This window comes from Penicillium antarcticum (genome assembly GCF_028974205.1).
Source record: "Penicillium antarcticum strain IBT 31339 chromosome Unknown utg000006l_segment0_segment0, whole genome shotgun sequence".
Classification (NCBI taxonomy): Eukaryota; Fungi; Ascomycota; class Eurotiomycetes; order Eurotiales; family Aspergillaceae; genus Penicillium; species Penicillium antarcticum.
The window spans coordinates 526,999-542,916 of record NW_026695304.1 but is presented as its reverse complement, the minus strand read 5'-3'; the positions used below and the strand labels follow the sequence as shown (position 1 = coordinate 542,916).

The 15,918-nt window shown below is 45.7% G+C and overlaps 6 protein-coding genes across 6 annotated transcripts; 2 read left to right on the top strand and 4 right to left on the bottom strand.

Annotated features, from left to right (window-relative positions):
- Positions 1-2,070: 2,070 nt before the first annotated feature.
- On the bottom strand, positions 2,071-3,334 carry N7508_006288 (phosphatidylinositol-specific phospholipase C/glycerophosphodiester phosphodiesterase family protein; the record flags this gene model as incomplete). The annotated part of the gene is made up of 2 exons (XM_058464354.1): positions 2,071-3,019; positions 3,069-3,334. Coding segments are annotated over 2 exons (1,215 nt in total), but the record flags the coding sequence as incomplete, so codon positions are not given.
- A 773-nt stretch (positions 3,335-4,107) lies between these two features.
- On the bottom strand, positions 4,108-5,796 carry N7508_006287 (uncharacterized protein; the record flags this gene model as incomplete). Its single annotated transcript, XM_058464353.1, has 3 exons — positions 4,108-4,764; positions 4,820-5,514; positions 5,736-5,796. The coding sequence occupies 3 exons, from the start codon at positions 5,794-5,796 to the stop codon at positions 4,108-4,110; spliced, it is 1,413 nt and encodes a 470-aa protein (XP_058318206.1).
- A 497-nt stretch (positions 5,797-6,293) lies between these two features.
- Positions 6,294-7,001, top strand: N7508_006286 (uncharacterized protein; the record flags this gene model as incomplete). The annotated part of the gene is made up of 1 exon (XM_058464352.1): positions 6,294-7,001. One exon carries the CDS (start codon positions 6,294-6,296, stop codon positions 6,999-7,001), a length of 708 nt encoding a protein of 235 aa, XP_058318205.1.
- Positions 7,002-8,271: 1,270 nt separating this feature from the next.
- Positions 8,272-8,939, bottom strand: N7508_006285 (uncharacterized protein; the record flags this gene model as incomplete). The annotated part of the gene is made up of 2 exons (XM_058464351.1): positions 8,272-8,363; positions 8,429-8,939. 2 exons carry the CDS (start codon positions 8,937-8,939, stop codon positions 8,272-8,274), a joined length of 603 nt encoding a protein of 200 aa, XP_058318204.1.
- A 1,151-nt stretch (positions 8,940-10,090) lies between these two features.
- Positions 10,091-10,767, top strand: N7508_006284 (uncharacterized protein; the record flags this gene model as incomplete). Its single annotated transcript, XM_058464350.1, has 2 exons — positions 10,091-10,520; positions 10,574-10,767. The coding sequence occupies 2 exons, from the start codon at positions 10,091-10,093 to the stop codon at positions 10,765-10,767; spliced, it is 624 nt and encodes a 207-aa protein (XP_058318203.1).
- Positions 10,768-15,313: 4,546 nt separating this feature from the next.
- N7508_006283 (uncharacterized protein) lies at positions 15,314-15,878 on the bottom strand (the record flags this gene model as incomplete). Its single annotated transcript, XM_058464349.1, has 2 exons — positions 15,314-15,707; positions 15,745-15,878. 2 exons carry the CDS (start codon positions 15,876-15,878, stop codon positions 15,314-15,316), a joined length of 528 nt encoding a protein of 175 aa, XP_058318202.1.
- Positions 15,879-15,918: the final 40 nt, after the last annotated feature.

The window sequence follows — 15,918 nt, the reverse complement described above, 5'->3', positions numbered from 1 at the left end:
ACATAAGTAGTCGAGGGTCCTGACACTGGCATAGGTGATAGGGGGCCCCAACAAAATCCATATTTGCATAAAATTGCATAAATTTTAAAAATAGCTCTACAAAGTAGTCTAGAAATCGATATAAACCAATGAAAAACTAAGTACGTGATTTAGCGCTTGAAGTTTGCCTTGTTTGACAACCTATTAGGGCCCTAAAAACCATTGCGGTTTGAACCTAAGAAACCACAAACCGCAGTGGGTTTTAGAACTAGCCCCAAAAACCGAACCAAGTGCGGTTTGGGTCGGTTCAACTTTGCGGGTTTGCGGTTTTTGGCGCACTCTATGGCAGAGTGCTGGTTCGGACTCACTTTGGTGCGCTGTCAGCGGTCTCCTGTCCATCATTAGCTTGTCGATAGGCGAGGCAGTGCATGACTCACATGATCTGAAAGAAGACATGGGAAAGGGTTCCATGGCTTTGCGCGTGCATTAGACGGAATGCATGGGTTTTCGTTTCGCATCGTCCTTGAAGTCAGTCTAGTCTCGGACAGGTCACGCTGGGATCTACATACCTGTATGAAATCGCTCTTTTGCATCGATGTATTCAAGGGCGAGACTGGTCGGCTGCTATGCTGGACAGGTGTTCGCATAGATACTTTGACCGCTAACAGAAACCTTGTGACGAGGTGACTTCTCTTGTTGTGACTAATCACGTGAGGGGAGGATTGTGATTGGTCAGGTGGTTAGATAGTATTGAGATCCTCGACGGACCTCCCCTTTTCTTTCTTTCTTTTCTCTCCAGTTTAGTGTCATAGTGAATGGACCCTTGTACCGCTTGGCTTGCCCCCCTCACAAAGCTGCTGCTTTGATCGCTGGCAGGGTAGCAAGGTGGATTTGGTGGGAATCCTGTTCTCAAGCAAATTCTAGCTTATCGGTCCACGATTGAACTTTAGATGTCAGTATAGCGAAAATTCAGTAGGTCAAACAAAGGGAAGAACTTATCAGGTCCCTCAAACGCAGGCCCTGCTCGACTTTGCGTAACCAAGTGATGGAATTGTAGAATAAATCGATGGGGGGAGAGAACGTATTTATATGCCTTTTCGGCTCCAGTCGCGTACGTGCTCTGCTAGGTAGCAAACGTTGAAGGACATGACGCCTATCCTAAGTGAAGCCTGTGGCAACCCATGCCTTCGTTCTACCGCAACTATTTGCAGCGACATTCTGGTATCATTTTAGATACCCAGCGAGAAAGAAATGTTAGAGTCGTGTTGTGAATGGGTCAAAGTGAGTCGGTTAAGAAACGTTGGTTCACTGTTGAATCTACGGTCTTAATATTGAGGCAGTGGAGACTGTTCGTTCTTCGATTTTACCAAAAGCGCTCACATTTTCATCCAAGGATCATGGAATTGTTCTGGCCTCGCTCGAATGTTGGTTCTGACTCTTCTGAGCTGTGTGTGGTTCTGTCCGTCTAGGCTGCGGAAAGCGACAGGCCGCGGTCGCGCGGGCGCAGGTACTCAAGCCGTCAACTCGTTGAAGCTTGGCCGTCGTTGTTGACTGGAGTCAACTTTTGAGCTTATGACCGAGGTTGACATACGTTGTTCTTTCAGTTTCTGTTATAATTTCAAAGGACGATTGATTATATTTTATTCAGAGGGAAACATGAGGCTATATATACAACGAGAAGATCAAGTTGATTTCCAATCAACTTGGATCTTCGTATACATACTTCGGGATTAATTCTGATGGTTCGGCTTGGTTCCTGATCTGCACCAGCCTTATATCACAACAGTTTCTTTTTCACTCCTCTTTTTCACTCCTCTGAATTTTACTCCACATGTTTTTTCGTAATCTCTTACAGCGAAGCCAACATATACTCAGTGCATCCCTGTCAACACATCAGCGCTACTTTGCCGCATCACTACTCATGTTAAATAGTTCTTGGGGAATATGGGAGTTCCCCAAGAATCAGTCTCTGTATTCAATTCAATACTGTTCCAGAGCTATTTATACCCCAGATATAACCCTAGTTAAAGGGTTTATCTGTTGGAATAGGAGCTGAAACGACCCCTCAATTGCGTCTTATTAACACAACACCACCCCGGCAACAATACACCAATTCCAGTTCCATCTTGTCGCCTGAACCACATCGTCCACGTTCAACATGCCGATCCCACTGTCAACCAAAATCCGCCAGAGATTGATACGCAGGCTCACAGGCCAAGAAGGGATACCCCAGAACCGAGAGACTAAGCCTCTCTTTGAAGCCGCGCTGATCATCTTCTGTATGGTCTGCTCCTGATTATCAGTGAGACCCCACGGCCACACAATTCCAACCGCTTTAAACAGTGAGACACTAGCATAGTAGGAGTTTTCTGTTGTGTATGTATAGTTCTGTGAAATCTCCTTCAAAGGGGCGTCGAAGAACACGTATCGAATTTGATCGGCAACTACCTGCTGAAACAGCGTATTTCCTGTTCCGACAACAGTGATAGGCCCGTAAGTAAGCGTCTTGCTAGTACCGTTCCACCAAGATAACCAGCCACCGGATTGTAAGGGGGCTAATTGATGGAGCAGGATTGGCCATGTTGTATTCCCATCTGTCTTGATGTCAATGAGGAGAGTGACTGTTGCCGTAGGGTCAAGTTCGAAGATGCCAATTGATGCATTTGTGGAGGAATTCTCGTTCAGGTTAGAGAGTATGTTTACCAATGGGTCGACGTAAAGGCTCTTCAATGTACGATCAGATGATAAGGAGTGTTTGCGGTGGCCGACAAGAAGATTGTTGCCATCAAGCCAGACATCTGCCTCCACACCTGTGCAGCCGGCTGCAATGGCCTCGTATAGAGGGACTGAACGCCAGTAGTCGTTGTGTGAGTGACAGGGGACAGGTTTGATCCCCTGACTGAAATCTTTTGGCCAGGGGCTTAGTGCAGCGACTGAATCTACCGGTCCTTTCCATTTTTGGACAATTCTTTGTAGTCCGTTCGATGGCACTGGAGGTTTGAGGCGATCAATCAGTGCAAGGACAAGCGAGAACCACACTCTAAGAAAAATTCAGTATGAACACTGGTTGTTGGATGAAGAACACTTACAGTACAACGCTACCACCCACTACCATAACGAGAATAGCCACAACAATAATTCGGTTCCGGTTTGCTTTCTTTTTTCCCGCAATCATTGGATTGGGTTTTGATTTAAAACTCACAAGCCATCGACGAGGGCCCTTGTGATCAGACTTATGGCCGGGATGTAAAGATCTATCACAGGGATGAGAGATCTGGCGATCTGTTATAGTTGTGACGCTAAGTGAATCCGAGTGTCGGGATGGAAGACTGGAGAAAAGAGGAAGGATGCCCATTATTGTAATAGCTCGCTGTTTCATATAAACAATGTGGATAGAACTAATCTCTCATAGATTGTTCCCTCTATGAAAGGAAATATAACGAGTATATAAGCAACATTTTGGCGCAGGCGTAGTGTGTAGATGCCTGGACGTCCATTCGACTTACCTATACCTGCTGATTCTCAAGGCTGACATAACGGTAATTCGCTTTCTGAAGATGAACCAACTCTTTCCTTTTCTATTTTTATCGTGTTGAAGGATTCATGCAGCAACTGGGTGTCGGCGATTTAGGGGGCCGTGATGATGTTGGGGGCGGTAGATTTTCGAGTTGATGAAACCAACGAGATCAATATATTTATAGACGAGGCAGAGAGTTTTTGTGATCTCAAAATGAGGCATTAGTACATCCACCCGCTCGCATTGATTATTTCGGAAACAAGTTGCGTCTGTTTCAGCAGAATCACGATAAGCATCATTCTGTAGCAAGTCCATCCACTCCAAATGGTCCAATCGCTCGCAACTTTCAATATAAGTATCTATCGAGCAGAATGAGAGCCTGCAAACTGATTGTGTATTTTCTATATTAAGGATGAAATCTCACCTATTCGTATCTATACTGTAGATTTACATATTTCAGACCTAGCAAGCAAAAGGATTGGGAAATGAATTACAATTGCTTCCAATTTTCCTAACTGCAGTAACTTCGAGTATATATAAATGCAATTAAGGCACTGTTGTCCAAGTCCAAAGCAGAGCATCAGTACAGTGATAAGGCATGAGAGAAAAGGTTATTCAAAAGTATCGACGCGGACCATGCATCCATGAAAGCTCAGAACCTCTACAGCATCAACAAGCAACTCTTGGCTGGTATGCTCATTGAGTTTCGCAGTTAAAGTCCCTGTTGATGATTCACCGCTCAAAGCGAGAGATACATCCGCAAGAGCAAGTGTCAAACGCACGCTGTCTTCAGCATCAGGTCCCTTAGACGGCAACAGCTTTTCGGTCTGGTGAAACGTTCGATGCACCGGTGCTAGTTGAAATATCACGCTCGACATATTCATACTGGCAGGCGAGGAATCTTTAGGGAAGTATGCGCCTAATATGGCGTCCCCTTGACTAGTCTTACCAGAGACTAGTAGAATCCTGGCTAGTCCAGTTGTGGACAGGCAAGTCTTCAGACCCTTGATATCTACCTTCTGAGAAGAATGAAACATTTCTGGGGCTTCGATAGGAAAGTCTTGGGGTAGGCTCATTGAAAGCTGACTTAGGAGAGGAAGATTCATGATTCGCCCCTTAGGAGGAGGCTGTGTCTTGACTGATGGCGCAAACAGTTCTTTCAACATGTTCTGTGCTTCAGTGACCGATGATGGGAGAGTCGTGGACGGAATGGGTTTGGCCGAATGCAAAGGCCCGAGGACTCGATGAAGGCCGAGAAACGCATTTTGCTGCTTAGGGTCAGTATATAACTCTTTGTTGTTCATAGCGTATTTTAATACGCACCATTGAATTGCCAATAATTTTGTCAAAGGCTATAAAGGATACAGCAGTTGATGACTCTCCATCATGTAAGAATGCTGCCAATAGGCGATCCGTCGCTGCTTCAATCTCCGATAGAGAGCACATAAAAATATCTGGGTCAAGACCGGCAACATACAACTGAGTGAGGAGCATCAACCGAAGAAGGGGCCTAAAATCATCGTCCGGGATTGATCCACTTGTCAATTTGGAGTTTGACGAAGGAAAATGTTCCGGAGGGGGATACTGAGGTCCTTTGCTCACAGCGGTCGGGAACTGCACATTGCGCTTGAAATTCCCATACGTAATAATTTCAAGAGCTTTCTGAAGGTGATAATCGTCTCCTAGGTTTCGAGCTGATCCGGCGGAGGTCCCTTGCGACTCTGTCAAGCTTTGAAACAACAGGATTCGTTGTTCCGCGCTGAGACGATCAGGGTAAAAGAGTGATGCTTCGTTATTGTCTCTGTCTAGAAGCTTGTTTCCTTCCAGTCTGAGCAGAATGATCATTCCTGTTCGTAGCACATCTAGCGACAGGGTGCAGTGCGGATTATTTTGATATGGAAATGACCCTAGCCGTAGGAGGCAACGGTGTATGATCGGGGCAGCTTCAGCTATGTATGAGGCCAATTCGAGCGGAAAAGTGCTGATCATGAAATCCTTCAAATCCGATACCGTCCAGACTATAGCATGTTAGCCTCGTGAAGTTGAGTAAGAATAGACTCTAGGCCTTGCATTTTGCCGAATCTGACTCGGTGCAGAAGATGTGGAAAATAGTCTGAAACCATTCCCTTTTAGTATTACTCAAGAACAATCGTGATAGGCGCCATTTGAATTGTTCCTGAAGTTCCTCTGGCGTCTGTCAGTAAGTTCTGTCACGTAAGGCTTGATTAATTGGTCATACCGCGGGTTTGCACTGGCGGGGGAAAATCTGTGGGAGACTCTTTGGCTACGGCCTGACCCATTGCTGAGGTTTGAAATCAATCGCACTATCACAATGATGGGTAATTGAGAAGTGGAAGGAAGGGGAAAGGATAAGAAGGGGATGGCGCATCGATTGACAATTAATCAGGTGACCTGAAAATTAAAAAAAAAACCCGACGTCAGTAAAATCTGCCTTGTCTTGACACTTCACTTTGATTTGAAATATATCTTTTCGCAATTGGGGGCAGAAAACTTATTCAGCCCCATGCCGAGCACTTCTGGCCCCATTCCACCAACAGATACGAAAATGACTTTCAGCATGCGTGACCCAACATGTGGCGGATGTACAATACTAAATCCCTCTGGGATTTTTCAGAATATCGGGCCAGCGGCTTGATTATTTTATACTGTGTTGCTATTCTCCAACAACAGATGTCAAATCTGTTCTTTCCATTTACTTCTGCCTCTGACTTTGAAACGATCACTCATCGATTCATTCTCGATTCCATAAGTTCTACATCATCTTCCATTATACAAAATGCGTCTTCAGCTCTCGTACTTTGTCACTGTAGCCATTTTGGCCTCCTTAGTCAACGCAACGGGTTGCAGCAAATGTTTGAATCAGAACGAGGACAATGTCCGTCTAGGCTGCTTCAACAAATGCAAAGATGCCTTCAATCCAAGCAGCACCGAATACGAAGTATGCCGCGACCAGTGTACCGAGTTCGTCTTCAATGATCATTGCTGTACCTCGTCCTGCAGCAGCACTTCTGATGTGTGCCTCAATGACTACTTCCATCGCGTAGGCTTGACCAAACGCGACTCGTCCGATGAAGAAGCCTTTTATGTATCACAATTAGACGCGATCCGAGAGAATCCCAGTCTCCTTGACAAACGAGCCCTGCTGGCGGGTGACGCTCCATACCATCTTATTCGGAGCACTGAGCAGCTGCGCGATTTGAAACATCCGGATTTCAACGAGACTGTTCTGTACGACGTGAGTGAGGAAGGCGGCCTAGGGACTCTTGATCGTCGGGTCGAACACGGCAAAGTGTGCTGCCTAGCTGCCAAAACAGTGCTGAACGCAGGGGCACTTCAAGTTGCGCCTGCACTGCAAAAGGACGAGTGGAACGAGGAGGAGTACGCTGGACTAGTGCTGGTTAGCTTTGGCATTGCGGGCGCCTGGACTTGCAACTACGTGTACAATGTGCAATGTGTCTTTTTCAACGCCAATCCTGTTCCATAGCATAAACTGGAGTGATTTATTGTGGCTCCATCTTATTGCGTTTAGTTATGATCCAATTTGAATTTTCGTTTATTTCGTCATTGTACCGTGCTGTCATAACCACTGGGTGTGAAGATCCGGCATGGGGCCGTTGGTTTGTTTCGGCCCCACCGCCCCCACGTCTGACCCTTCCTTCCAGCGGTTTGTCTTCTATTGCCTCTAAACATAGTCCTCCTCCTATCCCCCCGAGTCTCTCATCTTCATGGCTCAAGAATCTTCAACGTTAATCCTCTTGCAACGGGCTCTAGGAATTGCTCTTACGGTCACTGCGTGCCGTCAACTCGGAACATTATACACACCCTTGTCTCTCTTTCTGCCCTCCAATCTTCTAACGGACGCGGTTGATTCACTGATTGCTACTGCGGTCGCAACAGCCACGCTATTCTTTACATGGCACATCGCGGGGCCGTTGACAACAGACTCTTCTACTTTTTCCACCGCAAATTTCAATTTCTCGCGTTCTGTTCTCGCCAGTATTGTTTTTGTCTTCGCATTATGCGGAGACTCTCTTTTCAAAAGAGCCAGTTTAGCCTTAGCTGTCGGGGCATGCTGGACTATCGGGTGGAAGGTCACAGTGGCTGAGCAGCGGAACTCCTATTGGCAGTTTTTGAAACAGGCGCTGATTTTGAAGTTGTTGGATCTATGGCAGAAGGGCAATTTTTGAGCCTTCCTTTTTACACGGTTTGCCTGGTTCTTGATTCAAAAGGGCCTTGTTGGGCTCTTCTTAGTATATCATTTCAATGTGGAGTGATGCACTATCCAGGAATTCGTCAAGCTATCACCTTTCACATTAGTTTGTTCCTTTAGCAAATGACATGATGTTTCACAGAGCTATGTAACCAAACTGCGCTTATTCTTTCTGGCGATTGCCGTTTATGATAAATAGTTCAGTTCAAACTGTAATGTGCTTAGCGTTACTGGTTTCTACTAGGTTAGAGGATTTACTGCATGTTCTCCATATCATTACAGATATTTTTAGTGATGCATACTCAAGCTAGGTAATCCATTATGATACTGGCTTAGTATACAAGCAGGGAAATTGGTTGAAGTCGTTATGTACAGGAATTATATGTAGTTGTATGGTCTTGGCTCGTCATTCCAAGAGGTACCCGAACAAGACTAAGACTACTACACACAAATTGCAATTTACGGTCCAACCAAGTAAATAGTTTTCTTCGTTGTGTTTCAAACCCGTCATCTCGACCTTTCACTTCCGCAGTGAGTAGCTCCATCAGTGGATATTCTTCCACACCTCTTTGGTGTAAACCATGCAGTTGTTTGTAACTAGGTTGTATGAGGGCCACTTGCGGGCATACTCCAGACCTTCAAACGTTAGCAACCAGTGATTATCAAAATAGACAAGAAACGAATATAGCTTTTTGAAATACCTTGGTTCGTGATGTATGGATCTGTCGCCGTGGTCTCCCCCAGGTACTCATATTTACTCATCTTACTGACGGTGACCCATTCTTCCTTCTTCTCGTTGAAATAGTGGTTCGCCCACCACAAATTGTCAACTTGCGACTGTACTTTCCCGCCCACTGGCGTCTGACCGAGCTTAGTGTCTGCCTCGTCGCTGATCATCTCATAGGCTTTGCCGTCAAAGGCCTGACGTCCGGATCGGGTCGGACTATTGAAGAACTGGCCCACGATGAGTCGGACGTGTGAGTAGTCTGGCAAGCACCTATACTCCCCATAGGCAGGGGCCCATTTCTCGCGGAAAGCGTATCGTTTGCCGTGTTGAAGCTGCACGCCCTTTTCGGCTGCGGCGAGGGTCGTGGCTTCATAGTTGTCTCTGTCAACCTTTGTTTGGTCTGGAAAGCGCTCTGCAGGATCGACTGCGAGGCAGATACTGAGCAAGGAAAAGAGGAGGATGAGGACGCCGCTGAAAGGTTTCATCTTGAAGATTTCAATGATGATATTGATATAGTCAATATAATTCGTTTCAAGATATCTGAAGGCTTCAGATGTTGTGTGACTAGGTGTTGTGATCTTGATTTGGATCAGACATCACCGTTTTATATTAATATTTAGTGGTGTAGAAGGGTGCGGCTTCAAACACAGAACCCATCTTTAGCCCCCATGAATGCGATGTTGGAAGAAATAATAGAAAGCCTCGCAGGATGACCCCCACGTCGAATGGGGCCGATCCAGGTGGTGACGCGATTGTCGCTGAGTAGAGGGTGGATTAGAGCAGTCCACCAACTTCAACGCTACAACCACTTCGGCCCCAAGGATCCAACTAGGCTTTCTCTTCTCGTGTGTGAATGTCAAAATCTATCGCAAGATCAAATTTTTGGAATATGCTCTCCGTAGATTTGTCACTAGGAGTGCCAGAGTGGCTGGGGGCTTGGCTTTTCGGGGGCTGCTCCAAAGGATTACCTATAGTGTCAATCGTTGTTTCATCGTATATTTAGAAAAATGATATTACAATTGACATCTTTCAAGATCCTTGGGGCGTTTTGTCGAAATTTCTGTTCGTAATGCGGGGCCAGTTTCTTCATCTGCGTGTGCTAAGTGACATGAAACACATGTCGCCCCCAGTCGAAGATCTCACGTTGGTCAATGCATGACATGTGGACTTACCAACAGTCAAACTCCTGTGATCTATTCTGCATTTAGAAGTGGCTTTCTACAAGTGCGCTGATCTATAATAATAATTCACTTTCGGTGAAACACAAGCGAGTTCGCCTGAGCGTAGCCCCCGATACCAATAGCAAAAGGAGCAGATAATTTCATTTACACCCCCACTAATACCAACGTCTCGGTCTCATCACGATGAACTATTGGCAGGCGATCTCACGGGGCATAGTTACAATGTCCCGTGCGTTGTGTCGAGGCCCATTTCAAAGGCGTCTAGCTCTCAAGTCCAAGTATAGATCAAGACACGAGTGAGGTATAAAGTTAAAGAAATCTCCCAGTGTTTTACCATTATCATCATCACCGAAAACAAGAAAGCAACAAGACAAAAGCATCCAACATCAATTCAAAGGAAAACCTCAAAGGCTCATCTCTTAAACCATTCCAAACAATCTTTGCTATCAATCGCAATGTATTTCTCCAAGATTGCTATCTCACTTGGCCTCCTAGTCACCTCCACCAGTGCTGCTCCTAGTTCATTCCCGCAGCGCTCAACCGTCGTCGCTCGAGAGATCATTGACTACGGCGTCTCTCCTCTGAGCGCTGCGGATATTGAGAAGCGCGAAATCATAGATCTGGGTGTCAGCAATGCTGGCCCCGATGATCTCGAGAAGCGTGACAAGAGCAACTATATCTCCAGCTGTGGCAAGAACTGGATGCCCATCGCGGACGACAAGAGCAAGAGTCACTCCGGCTACCAGTCGGCCGTCGAGCAGTATTGCTACCACGTCACGCACAGCCAGGATGGTTTATCCACTGTTATTGGTGCTGGGCAAAAACACGCTGCCATCGTCAAAAGTGGGTATTACCTGAAAGGTGATATTCCTGCCGCCGTGGACTGTAAGTTTCCTTGACTCAGGGCCTTAAATGACATTCGCTTACTTTTGATATAGTTGAAATCCACAACAAGATGAAGGATGGTGACCACGTTCCGAACCAGACGGACTGCGAGACATATCTCATGAAGATGGCTGATTCAAGCTCCAGTTGCTACGGTAGCAACAACAAGGACACCAAGGGTGGCACCTGGCAGATTGGAAGCGACGACGTTAGCTACCATGCTCTTCCCAAGTCCAATGCTACCTAAATTGGGAATTACCCAGAAATTCAGTTGGAATGCAGACTGCATTTATCTTCAAGCCTCTTTGGCTTTGAATTCCTGTTTATTTACCTTTCATACTATCAGATCATTATCATCAATATGAGTCAATCGTTTGTTTAATAACTTTGTTGTAAAAGCCCTTTGACTTACCAGTGCGGGGTATACCTACACAATAAATCTGCCTGGTAGCGATATTAGTCTACTTCGAAGAAGAAGTGAGACTCTGGTCGGGAGAGGAAGATGATCTAAGCTCCTGGCATTCACTCTGCCGTGCGATTGGGATTGAACCTCTGCCAACAACCTGTGCGCAGGGTGTGAGAGTAACTATTTGCCTTTTCCATTTTAGTATCCAGGATTTGAGGTAGACTCACAGAGTCCTTGCCACAGTATGACTAGCCAGGTATTTAGATCGTTCAGGATGTGTTCGCTTGTATCAATGATTTGATCGACTGGGCTCGAAGTGGAAGAACAGATTGTCTAGTGCAAGGATCATCGAGCTTAAAAAAGGTACGTGAATGTACAAAGAGGAGTTAAATTGGACATCGCTATGACTATGTACATTAGGCCTAGTGTTAATACAGAGGAGTGCTCCACTCCCTCATGGGCCCATGTTCGGTCTATATCGCAAGCAAAGGCCACCAGCTAATGTAGGGCGTCGAAGATTCTGGCTCCTTTGACTGGCTTGCATTTTAACTTTGGAATGCTAGATCACTCCTGATTAGTATATCGTTTCGGCCTAGGAGAAACTACACGCTCTCTACTGGCATAGTTGCAGCCCCCTACCGGCTGCATTTTGCAATGACGGCGAATCTGTACTGATGATGTGAGCTGACAATAACCGCAAATGTGCTCACACAAGTCAGTCTACTAGTTTAGTGTGAATAGAATGTTCCCAAAACGGTTTAGTGTCGCCCTGGCTTGGTCAAATCCGCCCATCCCTATAATGTGATTGGTTCGTTGAGATCGAAGGTATTTAATGGAGCGCTCAGGCTTCTTGGTCCCCTATCGCCACCTTTGGATCGAGTATAGTGTGTGATAATTGTCCGAGGTTACTAGATAGACTGTGAACCGCTAGGATTGGAAAACTTTCTATTATTCATCCAAAATAGGCCGTGTTTGCCGGCTTAGATATTCGATAAAACTAACCGTTAGTTCCTGGCGAGAACTCGGCTGCTGTATGGGCGCTAAGAAATCATAATGTGAATCATGTTGAGGGCTATAAATAGCCCTAATAGCTCATATAGCATCGTGCTCTTCAAAAAAATGGTGACTGGATGTAGCTGCAATCACGCAGTGCCGGCAGACACTAATCGAAATGACGATAAACCTTATCTCTAGTCCCTATTTACCACAGAATGGAAGCATCTCACGGTAAAAAGGATCCTCAGCCGGATCGAGCCCCATTCTAGATGGATCTCTTTTCAACAAGAGCAGCTCCATCTAAGCAACCAAGGTCCTCAAATCCAAAGCTCGATCGCGATGGCGGAAAATGAGGTCTCGACACTCCTCGTCTCTTCGTCTCATTTCTAGCCCCGTGCTCGGACTCGATATCGTCCCATCGCTCGTATGTGTGTCTCGGGTTCTGGGGAGTGTATTCACAGCCGTGATGTCTTGATGGAAGGGGTCAGCCCAGGCCGTAGGCATCGTAGGCCGAGCGTTTTTGCTTATTAGAGAGGACCTCGTGAGCGTTCACGATCAGTCGATATCGGGATAGACGTTCTTCGGTCGGCAGTCTTTTGGTTATATCTCTCGTTGAGCTGTCCGGGTGGTAAATCTTGACAAGATCGTAGTATCTTGTTTTGGAATATTTGTCGCCTATCTTAATCCCCATGACTTGATACGGTGTGGGTCGATCGCTCGACGGCTATATAGAATAGTGGGCTGCTCGATATTTATTCTTTGCTAAGAACGACTCGCGTTTGCCAGGCGATAGCTCGGAAGTGGCGCCATTAAGGCAAATTGATTGTCTTGTAGAACTTAGGAGAATATATGCGTTACACGCAGCTTTGCGATACATTCTTATGGGATGGCCAAGAAAGCCAACTGATTGTCGATGAGGAAGAGCAAGTCTATGAAGTCGTAGTTACGAAGCTTTCCGAATTTCAATTGCACCCCGTGAGGCTCCCACGTTTAAGAAGAGCCTACCTACCCCGCCATCTTGCGGTCATGTATGATCATGCGAGGGGCAGTGATGTCTTTAATAGTGCCTAACTCTCATGTGCGCAATCGGAGCAGCTAACGATCACATATTTTGAGCATATTTGAGGGTCTTGTGAGTGGGTTTGAGCGGCTTCCGAGTGAGGTGGCTTTGGCCCTTCGAATTTATTGAAAGTGTCTTGATCTAATGAGATGTGCCAATCGGTTGTGTGTGATGTAGATAAGCTTAAGATTTCCCCCACGAGCGCTGCCTACTTTTTAGCAAAAGTAAGCAGAGCGCGTGAGCACCCCGGGGCAACTTCCGCACATCTTCGCCCTATATAGTTCTGCTACCCAAAACGATGAATGCCGTTCGATGAGCTAGAATCTCGGTTGCAATAGAATGTAGCCTAGGAATACTCGGGCCTTATGCGCTTCCCAAAATTATGTATCGCAATACCACGACCCAGGCGAATGATTGTTTGCATTGGGTAGCATTCGCAGCGGAGCTAAGTATCTAACTAGCCGTTTTCGCTCTCTTTGCGAGCGCTTATCCCGATAGAGACAGGAGTCTGCTGTAGCTCACTAGCGGAGTCCAGGGGTGGAACTCCAGCCCCGAAGAGCGTATCTACTTCTACGCAAATCACAAGGAACCGCCCGAGATTCCATGGATCTGGATTCTAAGGTTCGGGATTTGATTGGACATTGCTAAGAGAACGGAGGCTAATAGTAGCAGATCAACTGATGCTAATCTAGCCACGGCTACTGTTGCTGTTATCGTCTGCCTAGCCAAAGGGTTGCTGTTCTATTTCCACCAGAGCACGGACTTTGTGGTGGCATTCTATAACGTATTTCTTTCAGTTTTGTGGATTCCTATGTATTTTAAACTAGTCGTCCGGTGACTGTTCGAGCCCAGCTCACCTAAGTCCTCGCCCGTAGTATCTGATCAAGTCTTGCAAATCCGTGGAAGGGCCGGGGGCAAAGGCCTGTACAATTGCATAGGCATCATTTGCTATTTCTGTTTTCGTTCTGTGAGTTTAGAACAATTGTTCCTATGATAGGTGATCGCCGAGTTAGATCACTGATTGCCGATACTTAGAATACTCTATCTCCCCCGGCTTTCAATATACACCGCCCGCTTCTTGCGCAGGCTTCAAAATGAGGTTTTAATGATTTAGCTTTAAAGTTTTATTTTTGCCGAAGCTAGAGTCGGAGTGGTATCACTTTACATCGCACCCCTGTCCTAATAATTGGTCTGATAAGAGACGGCCAATGTTATCAAAAATTACTGCATAACTTAATGTAAAATGATAAGTCAACTTTTTTTGCTTTTTTGCTTTTTTGAAGTATAACGGAAACCCATTTGGGTCTTGGGTTGGGTTTTCGCGGGCGGGTATGCGCGGTGGGCGGGTATTGGCGAGGTCTAATCTCAATGGCTTAACGTTTCATCTAGCCGATTGCTGGATCCTATATATATTGCTCCCTACTCTCAACCCATTATCTGCAAGTAATACCTCAGAATGTAGTCACCTAAGCTATGCACACTTAGTCTGTTATCACTGAAAGCAACTATCGCAAGTTATTCCACAACTTTCCTATTGACTAGGCTGTTTATGGGCTATGCCTTGTAGGACCGGGTCAAGCGGCGTAATATTCCCGCGAGGCTAAACCCCCGAAGGCTCTCACAAAGCTGAACGGAAACCTCACTATTTTGCGATAACTTTCATCGAGAAAAAGGATCTTTCTAATTTCTCTCTTAGTGTTCAGCATCACCTAAAGCTTTAGCATATTCTAGGTCTGGCGCTTTGTGAAAATTTCAACACACGCAGAAAAACCTTCATTGCTATAACCTTTCCACAAAGACGATCAGCTCAATGGTGATCTCGACGCATGGCTTGATCATTTGCCAGGTCATCCCCGGATCAAAATCAGCGATCGTAAGGGTTTGTCTGATTTCATTCTCCAGGAAGTTGGGTCAGAGGACCTTGAGTCGATACCGGGCAGACTCTAGTGGATGTCGAAGCAATATAGCAGCAATATCTCTCTATTGCATCGAAAGCGAGTGAAAGGCCAACAAATCATCGTTACCGAGGATCCTCGGCTATATCTCATCTAGATCGACGACTAGCTGATATCGTGTTCAGCCAAGCACTTTTAGGTTGTAAATAAGAGCACAATACTTACCTTTCGTCACCCTTTTTGCTTTCTCACTGCATTTATCTCTCAAATAAGCCATCCGCGGCTCTTTATTCTAGCTCTATAGTTGGAAGGAAAATACCTTCATGAATTCTAATACGAGTAGTTGCTTAAAACAACAAATTTCCTGGTGGAAATTTATTGCATAGCTTGGATAGAACGCATTCACCCGAATAAGGGAGAAGCCCGATTTAACTAGCTAGTCTGAGCCTTGCGGGTCAAATTCAAAGGAAGACCCCAAACTCCGACAGCTAAATTTTGGTGTAATCACGTTGCTTATATCTGATTTGAAGTAGGATATAACTATATCTGGCTGTTTCGCTCTGAGCATTTTGGTGAACACATACTCTGCCTTTTGGATTATGTCTTCCTCTGCGACATGCCTATCTAAGAAGGGTATTGCATCAAACACACTAATATCATTAACCCCTTTTCTGGCATTGCTCACAGCACAAATCAACTCAGATATGGTATTGGTGGTGCGAAATTGCCGCTTGCCTGCTAAAAAACCATGTGAATTATCTTGTGTCGAATGAGATCGTAGTAAGAGTATTACCAAACCATCTTTTGACACCGGCCGCGCTATCTTAAGTCTAAAGCTAAGATCATTCGTGAATAGGTAGTTCTCACCCTCTACTTTGAGCGAAGCTCCAAATTCTTAGGATTTCAACGTGTTCAGAATCCCCTACATTCGTATAAGTAGGCCTAGCATTCCGGATTAAGTGCCGTAGTCGATGGTCAATAGGAATACTACGGCACTCCATAGCATTCACTTTGAATAGGAGACTACGGTCTAGTAAATAT